The sequence below is a fragment of the Anser brachyrhynchus genome (assembly GCF_964034855.1).
Source record: "Anser brachyrhynchus genome assembly, chromosome: 17".
NCBI lineage: Eukaryota > Metazoa > Chordata > Aves > Anseriformes > Anatidae > Anser > Anser brachyrhynchus.
This window is the reverse complement of record NC_137710.1, coordinates 9,474,816-9,497,547: the sequence shown is the minus strand read 5'-3', so window position 1 is coordinate 9,497,547 and position 22,732 is coordinate 9,474,816. Positions and strand designations below refer to the sequence as shown.

Here is a 22,732-nt window from a genome sequence, read left to right as displayed (position 1 = left end):
ATCTTCAGTAACACAGCAGAGACTAACCAAACCAGGTTCCAGCACAATGTTTGGGCTGCTCATCACAAAGTGAGCCCAGCTTCCTGATCTGTCTCCTGCCCTCACTTTTCTCACCTATTATTTCAGCTGTCAGTTTGCTGGGTTCTTTTTAGACTGTGCCTAGGGATTAAACTCCTGGCTCTTCCCTTCCAGGTTGTGTCCACAAGGCCTTTTTTCACCCTACTCGTGTCTGGAAACATCTATCCTTCTTGCTCCTTTTTTGTTGAGTTTCTCCACACTTTTCTGTTCCTTCCTATAGTCCTCCCTGAGTGCATTTACTATAAGCTACCTCCCTGCTTAATCACGCCCTGCTGGAAAGTAAATCTAAAGTCATCCAATCTTCTTCCCTTCTTTAATTGTTGTTTTTGCAAGGGGAGTTCAAACAAACAAACAATCCCCCAAACATCTGGTGCCTTTCAGGAGCCTTATACTCACAGCCAGCATGAGCATGTGGAAAGACAGGATGAGAACCCAGCTAGCTAGCAAAAACTAGGCATAGACCCAAAGACAGGGACCTGTTCTCATTTAAAGTAGCCAACAACACAAATTTGAACTTACTTTCCTGCTTATCAGCCATTCCCTTTAGCCACGATCAAACCCATTTAATGTAGATCCCTCAGTGCCTGCTGGTGTTACCCAGCTCGTGGTGTGGGCACAAGGCCTTCCCCGTGCAAGCATTTCTTTTCAAAGGGGAGGAATGCAGGGTCTGGTCTGCAGCAGGAGTTATTGGACAGAAGGTCTGGAACCAGAACAGTTGCTGGAGGGGCTGTTTCTGTGTAACTTCAAACAGTGTGGCAAGCATCAGGTCCAAAGTGAACTTTGCTTTCTTCTGTCTCATTTTTTAGAATTCCCCATAGAGCTCTTCCAAGTGGATTTGGGTATGTTTATGCTTCTTTTCAACAGAGAGGATAATTAAAATACAATTGTAAATGCTAGTGTACATTTTACACAGTCATTTGTTCATTAACAAGAAGTTTCCAGGGTAGTTATGTTTTAGCTCTAAACTTTCAGCTAGCATTTTATTCCTCTACCAACAAATATTCGTAGCTGGACTAGAATCGACAGCCTTATTAGATGACATGTTAAAACAGGACTGCTACTCCAGTGTAGATTTATCTTTTCTGCCTGCTGGGGAGAAGTATACACATGCACTAAGCAGCTGATTACAGCTTTTTCTAAAAGGGATATTTTTATTTCCATGGGATATAGTGAAGGGAAATTATTCAGTGTGTTGTTTTGCCCTGGGAAATGTCTTAAAAGGTTAAAATTGTCCTGCTTCATTTTTTTATGAATTCGAAAGAGACACATTCAGAAAATCACAACATGGCTGTCTTTTGTATAGTGAAGCTTTTAGGTGTTTTATCTCTATTTGAAGTGGTATTCTCTTCTTGAAGTTGTAGCTGGCACATGTGTAAACCTCTCAGACTGCCTTTATGGTGTATGCTGGCACCACCAGCCCTTGACACAAATGGTTTCTGCAGTATCGATAGGAGTAGTTCAACGCCACCGTGATCGTGTGGGTGCCAGGCACTCCAGCTGCCTGGTATTGAGCCGCCTCCTGTATTGCAAGTAAGAGAATTAATGTGGTGCTATATTAGTGCCGTATCTGCTGCGTTTCTCTGCAAACATTCCAGCTGTCCAGGGCTTTGTACCACCGCGCCATGGTGTGTGCTGTACACAGCTGGTCCCAGAGAGGAAGGGTAAAGATAAACTGCAGCAGTTTAGCAGTACAGCAGCCAGGTTATCTCAGCTTCCTGCTGGTGCCAAAGCTTCCCTGAGTTAGCTCTTTGATGCTTGGCCTCTCTGTCTTTAACCCTAGCAAGTCCAGGGCAGTATTTTTCCATGTGCTGTGAGCTGTGGCCTCTTGAAGGAGGGGGTGAGACAGGGAAGTGACAACAGTGCCCAAAGGGCAAGTGTGGGAGGAATGAGGGTGGGCAGCTGGAAGCCAGGGGGTGGGAGCCGGGCTGCTCTCACTGTGATGGCCCCAGGGCAGCACAGGAAGACCAGGACTGAGGGAGCTGACTAAAAGAGACCAAATGGAAGACAGAAGTGGGTGAGGAAGAGTCATGGCTATATTAGAGCAGGGGAGCAGAATGCTAATATTCTGGTGGCATGATCAGGTATCTGGCAGGGTTTTCTTGCGGAGAGGCCAAGCTGACTATTCTGCTGCAGAAATGATTCCTTGCTTTGCAGGGGAATTTCTGCCAAGTCCCTTCCTCTTCTGGCTCCCGGGTCTGGGTGTCTTGCTCAAGTCATGGGGCTTCCAACCAGTTTCCTGGCCGCTGCAGACTAAGGTGGTGCCAGTACTAAAAACAGCCCGTGCTGTCTCCCCCTCCTCCTCCTCTTCTCTTTGGTGAATTCCTGCCTCCTCCCTTTCAAGCAATGCTTATTCAGCTTTCCTTTGTAAATTCTCCCCCCCACCTCCTCCCTGCTCTGGAGCATACTGAGCCCTGACCTGAGGAGTGGAGTAGGTAATGCAGGAGGGGCAATTTTAGGAAATATTCAGCCTTCCCTGCTATTATAGGACAGGTCTGACTGCTTTAAGCTGTACTTTACCATCTACACTGGCTTGTTTGTCCCAACAATGCTTAAACGAACTCTTTCAAAGCTTTGCATTTATTTTCTTTCTGTCTGAAGGGAAACTTGTATTGTTGAGGATCTGGCCCAGTTCCTGTTTACTTTAATCAACACCAGGCTTTGCATGAAACCCTAAGGATTCAGGGGGCCAAGAATCCCCCGGCTACGTGCCAGCCACCGGTGGGTGCCTGGCATTGGGCACGCTAAGGGCAGGGAACCTCAGCTGTGGCTGCAGGCCAGGAGGGACCTGCACCCAAGAGCTTCACTGCAGCCATGAGCCGCCGCTCGCCCTGCACGAGCAGAGCTGTCACACTGGTGGCAGCGAAGGTCCCAGGGCCACGCCGGGCTGGCGGGAGGCAGGGGGATGCTGCGTCCTCCCCGGGGCTGGTGGGGCCGCGGCTGGGCGCACGCCTCGCTTCAGTGAGTGAGGGCCCGGAGGTGGCTCAGGGCAGGTGGCCTCACGGGCAGAGGTGCCGTGGGGCTGGCGTGGGCTCTCCCAGCGAGGCAGCACCCCTGTGGATCAGGGGGAGGCCTGTGGGTGAGGAGGGGGGGGTGCCTAAGGCAAGTGGCTGTCCGCCTTGTCTTGTCTGTCAGACTTGATTAGATTTGGCTGGCGCTCCGGCGAAGGCCTCCACGCTGCGAGGGGTGGGGTCTGGCTGGAGGGGCAGAGCCAGGCCCTCCTTCTTTTATGTGCTGCTGAAAAGTAGCCTTTGTTGTGGGGTTTGCAGGCTTTGTCCCCTCCTGGAAGCTGTGCCCCTTTCTCGGGGCTTCGGTCCCTGAATGAGGTGAGCAACCCTGTCTTTTTGTGTCAGATCTGAGCTCTGCCTTGCGTCTGTGCTTGGGTCTCTCACTGACCCCCCAGGGGTCGAGAGAAACGTTCTCCCTGCTAGTTTGGAGTTCTTAACGTAAAACCGTGTTTGGCGAGGATCCAGCAAGGTGTTAAGCTACTTTCAATCAGGAGTTCCCCCCAAGTCCCTCCCCTGCTTCGTCAAGCCTTTGTGAAAGGGTTAGAAGAACAACTGGAGATAGAAACTCAAATAAAATCCACCTTTTCAGGGCTTTCTGCAAACACGTTCCTCTCAGCCTGAGTGATCTGCAGTCAGCAATTTCCCATAGGGGTTTCCATCGTAAGCTTTTGTCATGGTAGTATTAATTTTGAGCAGCGTAACAGACTGGGAGTGAGCAGCCCTTAGTGGACTTTATGGACACCGAGCTCAGGGGTGGATCATTGTCCAGCCCCTACAAACTGCATACCAAAGCCTCCCTGTTTAGAGAGCCATGGGATGTATACCCCAGCAGCCAGAGGGCTCGGTGGGTGGGAAGGCAAGAGGTTGGTGTTCCAGGGAGTGATTTGCAGGCCAGAGGTGACTGTGGGTCCTGGTGGTTTTGCCTTGATGCAGGATGGAGCTGGACTGAACATGCAGCCGTGTCCAAGGATGGTCCAGTGGTACTGCCGCCCTGCTCCCTGTGCTGAGGGCTTGGGCTGCCCAGCAGGCCCCGTAGCACCCCTCACTGTAAGTCATTAGCTACACGGGAAGTGCTTTTGGGGTACGTGCAGCTCAGAAGTGCCACAGTTTATCTACTGATGCTCCAGTGTCTCTGTTCCTGCATGCAGTAGGTGGCTCATTTGCAAAGCTGTGTGAATGGGATGCTCCTTCAGGTCGCTTTCTGCACACAACCTGCATGGAGCATGACCAAGCACTGGGTCTTGAAGCCGCCCCCAAGGCTCCCCACACTGGCCTTCCCCTCTCAGCACCACACCAGGACAGCACCAGAAGCACTACTGCAGCCTCCGGAGAGGAATGTGCAAGTTGCAGTCTTCTTGCCCCTTGCACTTGGAACACGTTGGTGCCCATGCTGAGCTCCTCAGACGGTTTTCAAGCACTGTTTGAACGTGTCCCAGGCCAGGCAGCACAAGGGCAATGGAACCACATCCGAGTGACAGTTGGTTTCACAGTATTTACTGTGTGTTTTCATTGCTTAGGTTAAAATAATTTCCCGAGTACAGTAGTTGGAGCTTTTGGCTATTGTCTTTAGGCAGCAGGTCTTTAATATGACCAGACCCTCCTGTGGGTGCCTTTGGGAATCTGGGAATGACGACTGACCTCGTGATTCCTTCTCTGCAGACTCACGCTCTCGTTGCCCTGGGCATGCAGAAAGCTTCAGCACTGCAGGGGTTAAATAGCTTGCACAGGGTGGAGGATTCTTCAGCCAAACCCAAACTGATTGCACCTGGTTTGCTCAACCTGTGTGTAAATGACACCATGGTCTTCCCACCCCCACCCCAGCAAATGCCACAGGGGCTGCCAAGGTAGACGTGCAGGTAGGGCTGCGGGAGCAGGTGTGGGGCCTGCAGCGGTAGGAGGCTCCTCGCCCTGTCTGGGGGGAGCAGCTGTGCCAGTCACACGCACGCTGCAGCCTTGCGAGCTCTAGTCACCGTAAGCCACTGAAATGACAGCGAGCCAAAGTGAAAAGTCCCCTTTGTTAAAATTTGCAGCCTCCTGTTAAACATACTCGGCGGTTACTGGCAGGGCGTAGGAGGGTCCGTTCCTCGGGAGGATGAAAAGTGCAAATTTTGGTCAGGCAGCCTGCTCGCTCTGCGTGGCTCTGCCTTTGTGCAGGGCACGGGGCTCTAGGTGCCCAGCAAGGCAGGTCTGTGGCGAGGCTCGCTCCTGCCTTTGCTCAGCTGTCTCTGGGACGGTGCTCAATGTGCACAACTGGAAGCGAGGAGGTTGCTACACGCTGGTCTGTGTCACCATTGCTTTGCTGTCTTGGGGAGGTGATGAAGGATTCAGGGCTGTAGAGTCAGGACTTAGAATTTAGAGTTACTGATGTGGAGTCTCTGGAAAGTCAGAGGAATTTAGGGTCTTAGGAAATTGCTAAGGATGCACTGAGTTCCTTATGGGAAACTAGTCTGGAAGTGTGTTGTGTGAAACTATGCCTCTTTTCATGTGGGTGCCTCATGCAGCTCTGAAAATGATCACTATCATGCAGTAGAGAGAGGATGAAATTATTCACATTTATCCTCTTCCCCCACCCTCTCTCCAGGCAGAGACCATCCTTCCTTTTTCCGGTCTGCGCGCACAAAGACAATGAATGTCACTAGGTGATCCTGCTCTGGAGTAGCCCATGCTTTTTTACATGTCAGTGGAGATGCTCATTTCTTGCTTCTGTGTTCACCATTAAAACCTACCCTAAATCTGTGGGTGTAAATGATGCCATTCTGCTGATTTCAGTAAAGTTTTACCCAGCTACGGTGTGAAGATACTGGCCCAGAGCTCCCGAAAGCTGACCTGCATTTGGGTTTTCTTTGGCTTTGTATGAAGGCTCTGAGGTGAGTGGTAAGGGCTGGGGAGATTCCATGTTGTGGCCCAGCTGGCGTGTGCAGCCACAAATAATAATTAATTGGCTCTTTAAGAAGTCTTGCAAACTCTTTTTTTTGTCTGTCTGTCTTAAGCTCCTTTTAATTAACTTCAGTCATGTCCCAACACATCATCTTGGCTGAATCACAGACCTCACTGTGCCAGTTTTTCACATTCCTGAAATACACAGGCCGCCAGTGTTGCGAATGCAGCTCGGAGGCAGCGGCTCAGAGGAAGTCGGGCAGCTCTCCTGGAACTCAGAAATTTTCAGGAACTGTTGTGAAATCGAGAGGCTACGCAGACCAGCCTCTCTGCTTCAAACTCCCGTGCTGCCCAATTCCCAGCAGTGTTGCCGTCTTGCACTTTCCCCACTGACTCAAGGAGCAGCAATTGTAGCAGGCACCGGTGTACAAGCATCTTTGTTCCTGCAGAAAGCACCTTTATTCGGGTTACAGTGCTTGGGGCACGCAGCCTCTTTTTTTTTCTGTTCAAGAGCTTGTTTCTTTGTCACACTTCTTATTGCAAAGGGTCAGCTTTCAAGATTGTTGGGCATGTTAACAAGATACTCAGGAATACTTAGTCACCAAACAAAGTCTGTGTGGCAACAGGACAAAGTTTTGTGCCTCTTCACTAGAAAGCTTCAAGCCCAGTGTAAGGATCATTTCCTTCTTTACAGGAATTTGGGGTTCAGGAGTGTTTCTTTATTGCTGTATAACCTGGCAGTGCTCTCACCAATGCTGGTGGAAATAATCCCCGTGTTTCCATTGACTCAAAGGTGTATCAGTGCTTGTTGTCCCTGGTCTAAGTGTTTTGAGCTGGAGACTTCTGCATTTGATAACCCAGAATCAATCTTAGCACCCATTTAACAATATGTTTGGTTTACTGAAAAGAATGCTACAGTAATCTGTTAGTACTTGCTTAGAGAGTGCAGCTTTGATAATGAAATTGTCCAACCAGGACAAAATAGGTGTGTTACATTCAGTGGCTTAAAGCCAAAGATCAGTAAATTTAAACGAGAAAGAGGGTGCAGTGTTACAGTGGTGAGGATCTTCATCCATTTGGACAACTGACCACTGAATTCTTCATCCCTAACCCCTGGGCTGCAGGTGAGGAGCCGTGAGAAGCCCAGAAAACTCTTTCAGCAATACTTGTGTTTCCATAGCAGCTCCAGGAATGAGTGCTCAGAGGTTGTTGCTGTGACACGGACAGTGGTGGCATGTTGGATTGTTATGGTGGTGAGTTTCGAGTAAGTGGGAGGAAGACAAGTATTATAGCTAACAAAAAGCAAAGAAAAGAGTGTCTCAGCCTTTTGGGAAGACGATAGGAAAAACAGGAAAGGTGATGACAAGCAAGCACCAGGTATGAGCATGGGAGCCATGCCTGGGTTGCTGGGGGGCGTACAAAAGGTCCAAAGACATAGACCCATTGTAAGAGGATGAGAAGCAGGAGCAGCATTTGATAATGAGCAAGAGTAAAACAAAACTGTCACTGATGAAGAATGCCACATCGTTCACGTGGATCTCAAGCTAATTCCTGCCGCATCTGGTGTTTGACACCTCACTGTGTGTATGGACCCTGCCCTAGCTGCAGCAGTCACTGATCGGATGTACAAGTTGTTTATGTTGGGGAGAAAACTTGTTATAAGTCAATAGTGAAATAAACTGACAGTGAAAAGGAGTGAGAGAGAGAGAACTTCACGAGCTGTTAGGGTACGCAGTCAACTCTGTTGGCTGTTCAGGATTTAGGTGTCTGCTGAGACACAAAGGATGTGTGTCTTCCCAGTTCCGGCCATAAGGAAAGACCAGCTGTGCTACAGTGGGTATGTTAAGGAACACACTTCCTCTGAAATACTTCGGTTCTAACCACTTGGCTTTAAGGAGCATGTTACTAACCATTTCCCAATGTGACTGTCCCAGGAATAACACTGCCATGGATCTGGGCAGGAGTAGACCCAAGGCAATGGCAATGTGCACTCCATTGGGCGAGTGCAGAGAATGGCAACCTAGAGCAGGCTGGGCCCTAACAAAAGTGAATTTAAAATGCTGGCGTGCCAAAACTGCACGTCTGTAATAACAGCGATTAAAAAAAAGAAGTCATGGATGTTACAGTATTTTTCCAGCAATTCTTCCGATCAGGAATAGTAAACACTGGTTTCTAAAGCACTTACTGGGCACCTGTCCCGGAAGAAGTGCTTGAACAGCAAAACTAAAGCGAGTTGTCAGAAAGGGCCAGACTTGGCCTTGAGCCATTGACAGCCAGTTTAATTCACTGAGTGAGGTGCAAGAGGAGGAAAGGAAAACTGAGTCACTGGCTATTAGAAATGATGAAAACAGCTATCAGGACCTGCTCGAAAAGATCCAGTGGTAGGTAGCATGCTTTTTCTCTGAGTAGGGGCAAGGCTTCAGGACATCACAGAGGAATATGCTTAAACAAATCGTGGTGATGATGATGTATTATTTTCAGCTATGTGTTTCTTTCAACAGCCCCAGTTTGCCTAGGAAAACTATGAATTTTCAGGTGTTGATAGTAAGGCTGTTTGTCTTGAGTATCTGGTGTTGGGGTTCGTAAGTATGTTTATGAGCAGAAATACATGCAGTCTTGTAGCAGCTTTTATACTACCCCTCTCAGCTTTTTTAAGTCACTGCTTTTTGTAAGTGAAGGTGTTAATATAGCTCTCTCTCACCCCAGGTCAAGATGTGACCCCATGCCTCACACTGATGCATAAAGAGGAAAAGATCCTTTGAAAAGACAAAGTTTGGGATTACATAACGTGAAAAGTAAATGGCAGTGAGAAAAAAAGAAAAGGGCTTAGATAGCAGTACTCAAAACTGCGGCCTGCTGACTAGCCACTAGTTGCCTTCAGAGAGCTGACAGGGCAGCTCCAGGCTCGCTGACCTCTTCCAGCTACTCAAACAAATATATAAAATATTTATTAGCTTTGCTTCCCTGTATTCCCAGTGGCTGGACCTCCCGTAAGGTTTTCCCAGCACTGTGCGTAGATGTGACTCACAGCACAGAAAAGGCTGGGAAGCTCTGCTTTCCGGTGTTATTCGCTGTGCTTCTATCTTGGAAGGCTGTTTCTCAGATGTTCTGCGTGGTTGTGTACCGGGCATTTTCAGCCCACATTTCCAGTTCCAATGGACTTCAAAAGAGGAAGATACTCCCATTAATGTTTTGCATGATAACAAGTTAGGCAAGCATCAGTTTTGGATCCGGTTGATGGAAGACTGGTTACTGCCAGTGCCAAGTGGGCGTCTTAGTTGAGACTATCAAATGATGTCTGTTGTGTTATATGCTTTGTTGGATTTCCTGCTTGGAAAGTGACGCGTGTGCCAGACAAGCAGTGTTTTCTGTTTTGGCCTTAAAGCAATCTTGGCACCCGGTATAAGCTGTTTACTTTAAAAACTTAATTTTAACTATAGTTTTGGAACATACTTGGAAATGTCTGCAGATCAACAGCAATGGAGAGGACAGCAGAGCATCCTTTCTTTTATTTCTGTGTCCTTTAGAAATACCTTTATCTGCTTTGTTTATGAGAGCTGCTTGTGATCTGTGTGATTTATTCATGCATTATCTCTTGTTGGGTTGGACAGACAGTAAAGAATGTATAGCTGAAAGACAATTAAGAATGGAGAGCACAGAAGAACATAACGGACAGCAACATTTTAAGTCCTTTTAGTATTGTTTCACAACTCTTTCTTGTGATATACCTCTGATGGAAGGAGAACGTACTCCATTTTGCTGAGTAGTCAACAGAAGTAGCCCATGTTAGGATCTGGAAGAGCACTCTCCAATCTGCTGCAAAGCCAGTGGTCACACTGACACGCAGTGCCATTAATTTCCACCTAGCAGAAAGGCTCTTTAGAGTGCCAAGCGTGACGCCAGAATAGAAAACACTTCATTCATCAAAGCCATAAGTAAGAAACTCTGTGTTTTTGGTTTTAGAAGTAACTTTTGTACATTTATGACTTTTTCCACATTAAACACCATTTATGGTTTGGAAATTGTTCAGGCAAGAGGCATGTGGTTTGTGCTCCCAAATATCAGCAGCAGTTTTGTTAGGTTGAGTCTCTATTTTATGTTGACATTTTTTTGGCTTTTCATTTATCTTTTGGGTGGACCTCTCCGAAGAAGCTAGCTGCCTCAAGGAGAACCCATAGCCTTCTCTCTTAACCAAGCACTAAGTGCTCTGCTTAAGGTGAAGAAGATGGCATTGGGAAGACGGTATAGGGAATTTGGGTTTGGAAGCCAGACTTGTGAAAGTACCTAGTGAAGAAGTACCTTTTCTGGGATGTTCCCTTGTTAGAGCAATTGCTGGAACAAATTGGGAAGAAGGAATTTCACACCTGGATTTTGAGACATGAGTTGATGGGTTTTTCCATACGCAATGTGAGAAATTATGGACTAGCTGTTGAATTTTCAGTTCATTCTATTCCTGCTGAATAAATGGTAAAGGGCTGATGCAAGACCTTGGTTTATGATCTAGGAGCCCCATTTTACAAATTCTACATAGATTTCAAGGGCCTGCTTTGCAGGCCTTTCTATGCATAAGTGCAATGTTTGAAGTGGATGGAATTGCATAAATATGTTCTCTGTGTGTATCGAAGCAGAGGAAGCTGTATGGATTGGATGTGCTTTTGTTCCTGCAGCATTTTAGATTCTAGCATTAATTCTTTCTTTAGCTGACCAGCCAGGACAGGATTTAGAAATGAATGCCAACATTTTTGCCTTTCCATATTCAATGTTTGGGCCTAGAAGAGCAATGCTTCTTTTTCAGAGTGTCTGAACACTCTACAAGGACCTAGTTTGTCCCATTACTCCACTGCGTTACTCCTGACAAATATGTGCTGTGGGATATGTGAATGCAGTGACAGACACTGCAGTGCACAAACTTTGGGAGCTGCTAAAAGCTCTCAGTCAACGCCTTTGTGATTTGGGGGTTTGAAACAGCACAAAAATTGCCTTGCAGGGTCAGACCAGTGGGCCAGGGCCATCTAGTAGTCTGAACCACAGTAAACAATGCTTGGTGCCACTGGAATACGGGATTTTTTTTTTTTTTGGGGGGGGGGGGTTGCAGCTATATTTTTACCTGTGTTTCCTTTTTTATCTTTGATTGGGTTCATCCGTTACCTACCACATTTAACCTTCTGTCTATGCAGGGTGAACAGCAGCACTAAATTTCAAGGAGAGAAAACCAATTTTTCATTTTGTTGCCTGACTTGGCTAGATTTTTGCGTGTGCATACTTTGTATCCCAGCTGCAAGTCTAATGCCTCTAAACCCAGCTTCTCTTTCCTGGAGCCCTGGCCTGAGGGCTCGGAGCACTTATCTCTGGCCTCCCATAGCAGAACACCCTGTAAGAGCAGGGTGTCATTCCCATCTTCCCTGGGTCAGGACCACAAGCCTACGCTTGGTGGTGCAAGCTCTCCTAGCTCAGTGTGTAGCTTGATTTGTGACGGTTTCCCAATAATGGGAAGAGATGATGAAAGCAAAGAAAGACGTACAGATGAGGAGAGATATCTCAGGGCTGCCAGGGCAGCTGTTTGAGATCTCTGAATCAGATGGAGACAGAACTCCACCACCCTCAGCCTCCCCACCCTCAAACAAGCCATCTCCCTTGTGCAAAGCCAAAGGAGCCCCACCCCAGCCCTGCCATGTTAGCTAATGGCCTGGTTAATAAATGGCAAATTCCAAGGGTAATCCTGTCAAAGTCTTCCTGACATCCCCATTGATAATAGTAACCACAAAAGTGTCCCCCTGCTCTTCTGATTAATACCAAAAGAATTCTGCTTGATTAGATCATTACTGAGGGGAAATGTAGGAAAACATAAATATTCTGGGGAAAAAGCAGACTCCAGATGAGGGGGAAGGCTGCAAGTTTCCATGGTTTGTAACATTTTCCACCTGATACAGAGAAAAAAGGTGTGTGATTGTCTTCTGCTCTCCAGCTAACCTCCCAAGAATATGCATGTCCCAGCCTTTCTTCTTTGCCTGTAACTCATTCGTATGATGTTGGTATGCGCAGCTAGGAGCCACGCAAATGCATACATCTTGGAAGGGTTGGAGTCTTTGAATGTAAAGTCCCAAGGGCAGAGACCCAGGTAATTGTTTCCTTGACAAGTCTGGCAAGGTCAAATTAGTGCAATTTGGGATCTTGGCACACCACGGAGGCATTGAGAGTGCAGGGAGGAGCAGTTTCCTTATCTCTGTCTCCATGCTACCATGCACTCCTTCCCTGGAAAAGCTGGGATGGTGGTGTGGAGGCTGGGTAAGAAAGGCTGTATTTCGGGAAGGATACCAGGCTGCTGCTGTGTTACCCATTCCTACCCCTTCCAGATCTGTGGTTCTGAGTTATCTTACGTTGAGATAAGTGGAGGCTGTTTGTGCTTCTCAGGCTGTCTGCAGATTCAGGCAGACATCATGAGATTCCTTACACATGGTCTTTTATGTATTTAGCACCCTGCAGGCTTATGGACATGACGGTGGCTTATTTTTGCCTGTTTTAATTAATGTCAAGATTGTAATACAGAAGATCAGCAGAGCACTTCTTCATACTTGTCTTCTGATGCTGGCTTTGACATCTGTGGTGCTGCATCCTTGTTTCTCTGTCACTGCAAAATACAGTAAGCATTGGTACCACAGGCTTGGTCATGTAGGTTTGACCAGAACAGGAGCAACCAAACACTTGGGCTCCCCTGGGCGGTTGTTAGCTACAACTTTCACCTGGCAGCTCCCTAAAACTGGAATCTGCTTCACCGACTGAAGCAAGTATTAGTGGGAAAAGGAAGTGTGGAGGCAAGAAAAGAGCAGGTTTTTCCATGTGGACCTGATTAGCCAATACATGCAAACACTTGGTGGGTAGGAATAAAGAGGATGAGGCCAGAGTCTTCTCAGTGATTTCTACCATAAGGGTGACTGAACACAGGAAGAGGTTGTCCAAAGAGGTTGCAGAAGCTCCATCCCTGGAGGTCTTCAAAGCCCAACTGGAGAGGTCCTGGGCAGCCTGGTGTAGTTGAGCTTGGCTTGAACAGGGGGGTTGGACAAACAATCTCCAGGGATGCCTCCAAACTTGTGATTCTGTAACTACATTGGCAAAATACTTGTTAAAGGGTAGTTTGGTAAGCTGCTTGGGAGGTGAAACCAACTTCAAAAATTCTCAGTAGGTCCCTGAAAATATCCCGGTTAACAACAACTCTCCACACTTCTTTTTTAAGGTATATTTTTCCAGGCTGTACTGGAGCATAGCCTGCAGACTAATTGATAATTTCAGAGAGGAAAGGGATGAGCTGCAGCACAGCAGAGACAATGGAAAGGGGAAATTTTTAAGCTAGCATTATTATTTAAGGCAATCTGTCATGTAACTGCACTTCAGTCCCTGCCCCCAAAGTGTGGGCCTGTGCCATCCTCTGCTGAGGTAGCAAGCTTGGCATTTGCCTGAAGGTATGAGAAGAGGATTGAGGAGGTCTAGATGAGCAGAACGGAGAGAGCCCGAGGCTCTTAGACAAGGAGAATGAAGGAGCAATGCGATAACATCATGAAGTAGTAAAGGGCTGGAGGGACAATACAAGTAATGCAAGGAGGATGGGTATAATTTGTTCTCCATATCCAGGGCATATAGGACAAAATGTCAAGGTTTTTAACTACAGCAAGACGTTAGGAAAAATCTTCCTAGCACTAAGGCTAATGAAGCCCTGGAATAAAGTGCAACAGTGGCTGTGGGGTCTACAAAGGCAGTTTTTAAAGCAGGGTATAAAAATTTCAGTCTCGGACTGCAGACTGAACTGTCCTGCCTTGGAGCAAGCAGAAGGTCCCTTTCTGTCCCCCATTTCTGTGACTCCCTGCACCAGTGGGAGTTAGCATGCAGGTGAGAGCTTGCACGTAGGAAGGAGCTCCTCTCACTCTCCCTCACTTATATTCTAACTCACAGGGGAAAGAAACAGAGATGCATTTTGCCCTGTGGTTTTCTTACCTCTGAACCTTCTAATGGCTGCTCACACCTGAAGTTCACAGAGTTCACGTTTCAAGCTCAGAGTTAGTCCTGGGTCCAGCTCCCATCCTTGCAGAGGTGCTCAGCACCAGGAGTGGCCTTTTTGGTATGCTGAATGCTGGTCCTTCTCCTTCAAAGTCAGTAGCCTTTCTAGGAGACCTGTGCAGAGTGGTTTAAAGCCTAGCATATCACGTAACTTGCTGCCAATATCAGCGTGTTCGAAAATGTCAGGTTACACATTAGGGTGGCTCCTTGACATGGAGCAATGCTTGAGGAGAGGGAGTGTGGTAGACAGGCAGGCAGCCTGCCTGGAGTGAGGAGAGGCAACCTTTCGTGTTAACTGATCATGTGGGAGGGGGAAAGAGTGCTGATAAAAATAATGAAAGATCTTAACCCAGAGAAATTTGGGCACCAGTTCATGTACAAGAAACATCTCTAATCTAGTGAAGGACTTATCGTCCTGGTCTGACACATCCACAGGGAATTCCCTACCAAATATGCCTTACTTCCCTCCTATTTTTGCTCCTACACCCCATCCTAGACCACAGATAACACTTCTAGGCATGCTGTGAGTAAGCACAGGGGACTGGATCCTACTGGTAAAGCAGGCAGTTGGGGAGATGACGCTGCGTGCTTTGAAATGTCTTCTCCAGAGCCTGCCTGGGTTCGAATCAGCGTTGGGAATTCATTGGCAGCTGAGCAGGGATTTTCAGGTTTTACTGGGGTCTAAGTGGGGAAACTGAAACCCCTGAGAAGTGTCCAAAACTGTCTGAGGCTCCAGGTTATAGTGCCTTTTCAGACCATCACCCATTCCTTCCTTCTGTGGAAGGCGCTGGCCTCAGCAGCCTCCTGCTTTTTGCACCCTTGCGCTTTAGAGGGGGCTTTTCAAGTGTGGGCTGGCATCGTGCTGCCGTGAGTCAAAAGCCCTGTAAAATGCTGAGAGAGCAGACTCTCCAGTCCTGGCATTTTGTTATATTCCAGCCCACAGCCATTCCCTTTCTGAGAAACCTAACCACTTTGTCTCCTTTATTCCCTCCCTCTCAGCTCCCTGGACACGGCTGCTGCCATGAGATGTCTCGGCCAAGGATTTTGAGCCAAGATATAAGGGAAATGGTTTAACCAGATGTGTGCCCATGCCTGTGACACTGAACTCCGAGATGCCGATCTGTAAAAAGCTTGTCATCTCCCCTGCCTCCCTGCAGCTAGGTGAGTATGGGTGGGACAGCAGCATATCCAGAAAAACACCTCTTTTCAAGGGGAAGGAGAGAAGGTTATAATTCGACTGTAAAATTTTGCTCCAGGCTGAAAGCTTGGCAAACAAAGGCTTAGCTTAGAAGTTTTTTAAAAGGAAACAACAACAACAACAAAAAGCATAAAATAAATCAGGGCAGTCGTTTTGGGTGGAGATGAGGGTATAGACCTTAAAGATCATTCTTTAGTGGGGGAGGAGAAGGAATAGCTCAAGACAGAGTTGTATTTGGCTCTCAGCCCTACTATAACTAAGCCTTTTAAAGCCAGGAGAATAAACTGCAGCATCTGAATACACGTCCAATCCCTGGCCTTTCCCTTCACCCATTTATCAGAAGAAAGTAAGGCCCTACCTACTCTTAAAAGCATAGTAGATACAGTTATGGTGACACTAGCTGAATTCTTCCAACTGCTACTTTCTGAATGTGGATTTCCCTATAACTTAAATTGTAAAAGCAAATAAAGCCACTGAGTTTCAGCTGGCCTAGAGCAGAAGAGGAGAATATGTTACTTTCAGCATTACAGAGCTTCTCATGTCTCTCCTGCTCTGTGCTGTATCATGCTTGCCGCTCAGGATTGTGTCCTGCAGAAGCAGCCTCGCACTTGTAGCCCCTTGAAGCCCTTACATGGGCTGACTTCTGCTCAGTCCCAGGCTCACAAAGTTAAGGAAGAGGAAGGAGAGCTGGCTAGCTGCATAGCAGCAGAGACCATGAGCACACAACATCCCTCTGGAGGAAGAACGTTTCTAACTATTATCTAATATGCACACCACACATGGTTGGCAGCATGGTTTGTACAGGCCTTGGGAACAAAGACAAGGCCCAGCCAGTTAGCAGTTCTTTTGTCTGTCCTCATCTCCAGACCCTTGGGCCTTGCAGCCTGTGCGCCCACACATAACTACACTGCAGGCTCCCTCTGTATTGGGGGCACTGTGGGACTTTCCTCATGGTCTGGAGCCCCCACATGTCAAGTTAGGGAGAAAAGCATAAGGCTGGTATTTTAGACAAACCTCTCAGCCCACTGAATTACCCATCAAATTGGATATAAGGAAAAAGCTTTTGCAGTAAGAGTGGATTAAGCACTATAACAGGTCACCCAGCAAGGCTGTGAAAGCTCCATCCTTGGAGATTTTCTGATCTTGATTGGATAAGGCGTAGAGCAACCTGACATAGCTTTGCTAACTCTCGTTATTGCTTTGCACACTTTGAAACCAGCCAGCCCCTCGACTGCCTTGGGGAGTGCTTTGGCTATAGCAGGTACCAAGGTACAGAAGACTAAGTGACTGATCAAAGGCATGTAGATGTAAAAGACCCTTTCTGAAATTTTTTCTCTCACTCCATGGTTCATACGTGTTCAATTCCATCAGCATAAGTGACACAGACAGTCCTGGTTTAGATGGGATTTTACCAAGTTCTGCCCAAAACAGAGTTCTGCCCTTTGTAGGGCAGCACAGCTTAAACTTTTCTGGCTTTTGTAACAGACTTCAGAGATTGCTTGCAAATCTTTTCGTATATGTTTGCAGATCCTTCCTTCAAGCACTCCTATGCTGTCTGAAGAACTTAGTGCTCTCCAGCAGCAGACAGGGTCAGGCTTTGCTTCATATTAAAAAAATACACTTTAATTCTGTCATTTCTCCAAGCTTAATGAGGCAGGTGGAAGAAGCCACTAAAGAAGCATTTAGGACTAGGTCTATTTGTTAAGAAGACTTGGAGAAACTTTGCCTTGTGCTGCTGGCCAGGTAACATCACTGCAGTATTAAAAGATCTCTTACCTATGCTAGTACACTGCATAATTTGAGATGAGGTTGTCAAAGCATCACCTTTCTGAATGTCTCAGTAGAGTCAACTCTACTGAGAGGTGGAGGAAGACTCTTTCAGATACGTTGTTAAAGAAGAAGAAGCCTGGCCTTTTAGTCTGCTCTTACATTTCAGTGTTGATGCTTTCTCTGTTGTCATTTCTAGGGAAGACTGAAGCATGGAATCCGGACCATCTTCTAGCTCCCCAAGTGCAGCAAGAACATTTACGGACTGATCTTCTACAGCTTCTCTCAAGCACTGAAATTTCCAGGTGCATGCATTTTCAGGGCACAAGCAACCACAGGAAAGCTGCTTTTCAAAAGGTATGTCATCTCTTGTTTAGACTAAAAAAACTCGAAAAGAGAAAGGGAAAAAAAGAAATGAAAAAAATTGACCTTTGGCATCAAAACAAAGCGGGTCTTTCTATTCTGTAATCTTTTTTAACTGTGCCTCACGCAAAACAAACTGAAACTGTAACATTGAATTAAGAAAATATGGATGAAGGTAAAAGCAAGGTACTGGCATTGGAGATAAGGCTAAATCAGAGCCCAGCAGAAAGAAGATGGCAGGGGAGAAGTTTAACAAGTTCATTTTATGTGCCACTGTGTCATGCTTCCCTTTGTTGCTCAAGAATGTTGTCTCACTGGTTCCTAGGGTGTGAAAGGGCCATGTTGCTGGGAAGATGTGCCCCACAGACCACGCATCAGTCACTATTGGGCTGATGCTGACAGAAGGGTGATCCTTCTGAAAACTGTTGTTTTACTTGTATTGCAGTTGTGCTGTGGATCAGGAACTGATCAGGACTTTTTGATCAGAGGCCTTCTGTACTGCAGTAGTTTGAAGAACAGTACCGTGCAGGGCAAAAGTGTAATGAGAGTAGGTAGGCACTTGAACTCAATCAAGGGAAATTAATATGTCTCTGCAGAAAGTGTTCACAGTGTTCAAGAGGCTTGGAAAATATCCATCTTGTTAGGAGTTCAGGAGATTAACCTAAATGCTCTCTGAAATAATGGAGATCCCCCTCACCTTTGCTGCCTTCAAAGGAAAGAAAGAGGACAAGAGTGCTCGTAAACAGTGTTCTGTGTACACATATGAAGTAAAGCACAGGAGGAGCCTGACGGACCTTGTCAGGAAGGGTAGAGTGCACAGGGAGCGTGTGACAAGCTCTGGCACATATAGACCTATCCACTGCGATCAGTGGCTTGAAGCCAGGCTAGGTCAGAGTTTACACCAAGAATTGACATCTCTCCCACTGCCAGTATTTGTACACATCCTAAACTGCTATTGCACAACCTGGCGTGAGTGGCACGCTCTGCTCAGAAGCAACCTGAGACTGGAAGAGCAGGCTGCATCTGTCTGTTGGGCAGGACTGCAGTGTGCTGCTAGAGACATCCAAGCCTGCTTGCTTTCCTTCCCTTCCCTTCTTCCAGTTCCCACCCATGCCCCCAGCCCTGAAACAAAGACTCCCACTAGAAGCAAGGCAGGAGCTGTAGCAGCAGATTCCCTAGTTGCTGCCCAAATGTCGACTGCTGCTGCAGGCTGTGGCTTGTGTGATGACAGCACTGATTCAATTAGCTGATTTTTGAATCCTTCCTCATATGGCAGTAAGTCACTTGTGTGGACACTTAAACCAGTTAGAGTGACCAGGAACTGATCGAGTGTAAATCTGTTAAAGAAAAGGAGGTGGAACACTTCTTTCCTTCTCTTTTTCTGTCTGTTGCCTCTACCTAGATGCACAGCCAGGCAGTTTGGTTGCAGTGCTCAACAGCTTTGCCTTAGAAGTTGCTGTTAGCTCTTTCTGGGAAGACAGAGAAAAAGGTTGTTCTGCCCTTAGTGATCTCAAAGCCTGTTCTAGAGCAAATTCTTGTGTGCTCCAAGGCTGTTCGTTGTAACTGCCCCTTCAACCAATTCCAGCCTAAAGACATGTGAGAACTGACACTTTACAGGCCTTTACAGCAAAGGACCACACTTCACATGTAAAGGACTTGGAAAAGTCAAGGTATGACTCCTGTAACAGCTGTAGCTCAGACCTTTTTGCACACATATTATTTTTAGTTAATACAGATGGTGTTAACATTAATGCCTTAACCCTTAAGGAAGCCAGTTAATTTCCAGCTTGATACAGGCAGGGAGCTGGCTAATTTGTAGTGTTTTGGGGAGAGAGCCAAGATGAGCAATGCCAGGGTGGTTTTGGTTGCTGGTGTTCCTGAATGGAGCACATCCGGGCCTGTGCTTCATCCCGGGCCTCCACCCATGGTCTGTCACCCCACCATCCTCTGCTTGTGCCGTGGGCTAGGTGCCTGCAATGGCAGGGCTACAGGTTACCCAGCTGCAGCTGCGTGTCGTGATACAGTCAACCAGGATGCCTGGGGGGGGACAGACTGGCAGCTTGTTAACCGAGTCACACAAGGCTGGTGGCATAAGAAGACACAGCTACCTTGGTCAGGAGTTCTGCATGAGTAAGATGCAGAAAAAAGTGACACCATCACCCATGCACCCGTCTGTTGTTACTGAAATGTGGATCTAGCAGGGAAAAGGCTGTGGCAGGCAGGCAAGAGAGGAAAAGGGAGGGGGGAGTTCAAACCCCATGGCCCAGAGAAAGAAAACCCTGCCTTCGTGCTTGCGTCAGTAGCCTGTCTGTGTGCTGACCCCAGGCTCACCTGAGCCTTGGCAAAGCTCCCCTTTGTTCTGTGTTGGCTTCAGAATCCAGAGTTATCCCGCAGCCACTTTGTGACCCGTTCCACCCAGACAGCCTGCCCATGATTGCTTCATAAAGCAAGACCCAGGAATCAAAAACAGGGCATGCTTCCTGAGCAGAGATGGAAAACAGCTGGGCTGGAAAAAAGGAGGGGTTTGCTGGCTGAGCAGTGGAAAATACAGATCAAGGCCTGGTTGTGCAATCTTCCCTGGCTGGCCTTTGGCTGCTGTTGTGGCAAGGGGACCAGCTGGAGTTGGCAGGAGGCTGGTGCCAGGCAGTAGGGTGGTGGGAGCCTCTGACGACAAGAAGGCTGGAAATTCAGATCTTAGTTCTGCATGTTTTAGACTTGAGTGAGAGGTGACAAGTGCCACGTGGTGATGCTGCCCTCTCCACTGCGCTGCAGTCAGATCTGTCCAGCTAGCCCAGATGGCATTTGAGTGGCCAAACCAGTTACAGTAAAGGCACACAGAGCTGTAAGGCTACAGAAGAGCGACCTGACTGGTGTGGAGCTTGATTCCTGGTGCTCATAAAGTGCTCACTAGGTGGCCACAGCAAGGGCTGTGGTTACGTACTCTGGCCAGGTTCCTGCATCTGAATCCTCCGTGCCCATCCTGGTGAGTGGGTGCACACCAAACAACGAAACAACGCACACACGTTCTGCAGGGAGGCTGACCAAAAAAACCGCAGAGCTAGCAACTATCACCACCCCCTGAAATCAAGGGAGGGCCTTGCCATGTTTTCCCTAGCCTTAACTGCTGGTTGCTTCAGGTTAGGCTTCTGGATGAGTTCTTGATTTGTGTTAAATTCAAACTCTCTAACCAAAAGTAAATGAGCCTGTAGCTTTAATGTGGCAGCTGAATTTGAAGCCAGGGAAGAGGGGTGTGGGGCTGTTTTTTTCTTTTTAAAATCTGATTATTGACTTCAAGAAGGAGGGGATGGACAAGAACAGAGATGGAGAGTTAGGCTTTTGCTTCAAAGCCAAATTATCCAAAAAAAAATCATTACGATCTCCTGCTGAGAGAGCCCTGCAACATCCCTCTTCTACCAGTGCTCCTCTCTGTAACTGAGCAAGAAACTAAGAGAAGGGGCAAAATGGTAAGAAGGCATAAAGCAAAGGATGTGGGCAGGACCATCAATCACCTCCTTGGCTGACACATACCAGCTACATTGGCCTCTCTTCTTAGCACCTGGAACAGCAGAAAACAGTATGATGAATGTTTTTCGCTATATAGTATTGGAGCCATGGACGCGCTGTAATTGCAGGGAGATCGTGCTTTCTTAGAACTGGCTCAACCGACCGAGCTGAAACATATGGATTCAGACCTTGCTCTGCAGCAGTTTTCAATCGTGTTCATCAATAAGACACAGCACAGCTGCAGAGGAGAAAAAAAACCAAACTGCTACAGAGCCCACGAAGGGAAAGAATGAAGATGTGTTGTGATGACCTGGAGGAGGGAGGAAACTAGAACTGAGGCAAGAGCAGCGCCCAGAGGAGTGCAGTGGAAAGTGGTTTTGTCCCAGATTGCAAACTTGGGAGTATTTCTGGCTCTCTGTGCCAAGTTTTGGAATACAGGTACCTCAAAGTGTGAGGTGGGATGGGTGTTGGCTTCAAATGCTGGAAGAACACAATCTTAAGGAAACCAATACCAAGAAGCAGCACTGTGACCAGAAGCAGGCCATGATGGGACACAAACTGTCCTGCAGAGAAGGATGAAAACAGCATTACATTTGCAGGCTAGGGACTAGACTTCAGAATGGATGCAACCATTGAATTATTGGAGTTTTAGGCAGTTTTCATCCTGCCATAAAGTATCCGGTGGTCCTGCGTGGGGAGCTGAAGACTATATATACACCAGATGAAAGGAGTGAGGGACCTACCAGCTCTGCTGGTACCAGTGGGAGCCCTTTCAGTTGGATTCTCAAGGTGCAGCTTAAGGGGTGCTGCTGGAGGCAACTCCCACTCTGCAAGAGGCCCAGCCCATGACTCTTACCCCAGCAGAAGAAAGCCTTTTCTTAGATACTTTTCACATGTCATGGTCTGAGAGTATATGTAATAGATTTTGAAAGAATTCCTCTCTCAGAAGAGAAGAAAATTAGAAAAATGACATGCTTAGGGTTTTGTTCCTATAACAAATTCTTTGTAGACAAAGAACAATGAGTTTTGCTAAGGAAAATGCATAATTTTAGCTATTGCAGACTTAAGCCAGGTCACACTACGCTTGGTACATAGCAGGCTTTGCACAAGTGCACGCAAAATCAATTTGTTTAAACCTGGGCAACTTTGTAATACATCCAAACAAACAAAACCCAGGCAGATACACAGAATTAATAGGTGGTAATAGCTTCAGCATTCTAAGAGCTGTTGAAAATTTGGCATTGCTTGCAGATAAAAAAACAGTGTTTCAGAGTTTATTTTCAATACAAAAGAGGATGAAGGCATATTTTAGAAACAATTTGCAAAATGAGGTGTTAGTCTTTTGGCTTATATTGACCTGAACTTATTCTTTATTAAAAAAAAATGTCCTTCCCTTTTAACTTCTTAGTATGATATCTGTCATCAGAATTCTTATGAAACAAACATTCTGCATCTGTGTCTACTCAGCAGGGTCAAAATTGGATTTCAACAGTGGCTGAAACAAAATTTCATTTAACAAAAAAAATGTAAGTTTTGTTCCCATAGAAGAGTTCCAATTCTGATGAAATTGTATTCCCTGCAAAAAAGCGAAAACCAAACCTATCGTTCGAAGGTTTTACCCAATGTCTGTGTACTCCTCAAGAAGGAGAAAGGCAGTGGAGAGAAAGCAAGTGTGGGTTTGGGAGAAAAGAAGTCCTACCAACCAATAAATGGGAGCAATGAAAGCGGAGGGATGAAAAGTACAAATTCCCAGGCATTCCAGACATATCTGGTATCCTTTACATCCTGCGCTGGGCACTTCGCTTGTACATATTTCAGTGTTCCACCACAGAGGCAGCTGCATTTCAGTTGTGAGTTATTATACGAAGAGTTTTGTATAGTTGTCACAGGA

General features: G+C 46.8%; 1 protein-coding gene across 1 annotated transcript in view; it reads left to right on the top strand.

The window, feature by feature from the left end:
- LOC308179544 (uncharacterized protein) overlaps positions 1–22,732 on the top strand; it is a 135,852-nt gene that overhangs the window by 34,958 nt on the left and 78,162 nt on the right. The window contains exons 3-4 of the mRNA XM_080559893.1: positions 15,009–15,170; positions 17,174–17,331. Of these exons, the coding sequence (XP_080416019.1) occupies positions 15,098–15,170; positions 17,174–17,331 (231 nt within the window). The 5' untranslated portion in view covers positions 15,009–15,097. The remainder of the gene's footprint in view (positions 1–15,008; positions 15,171–17,173; positions 17,332–22,732) is intronic.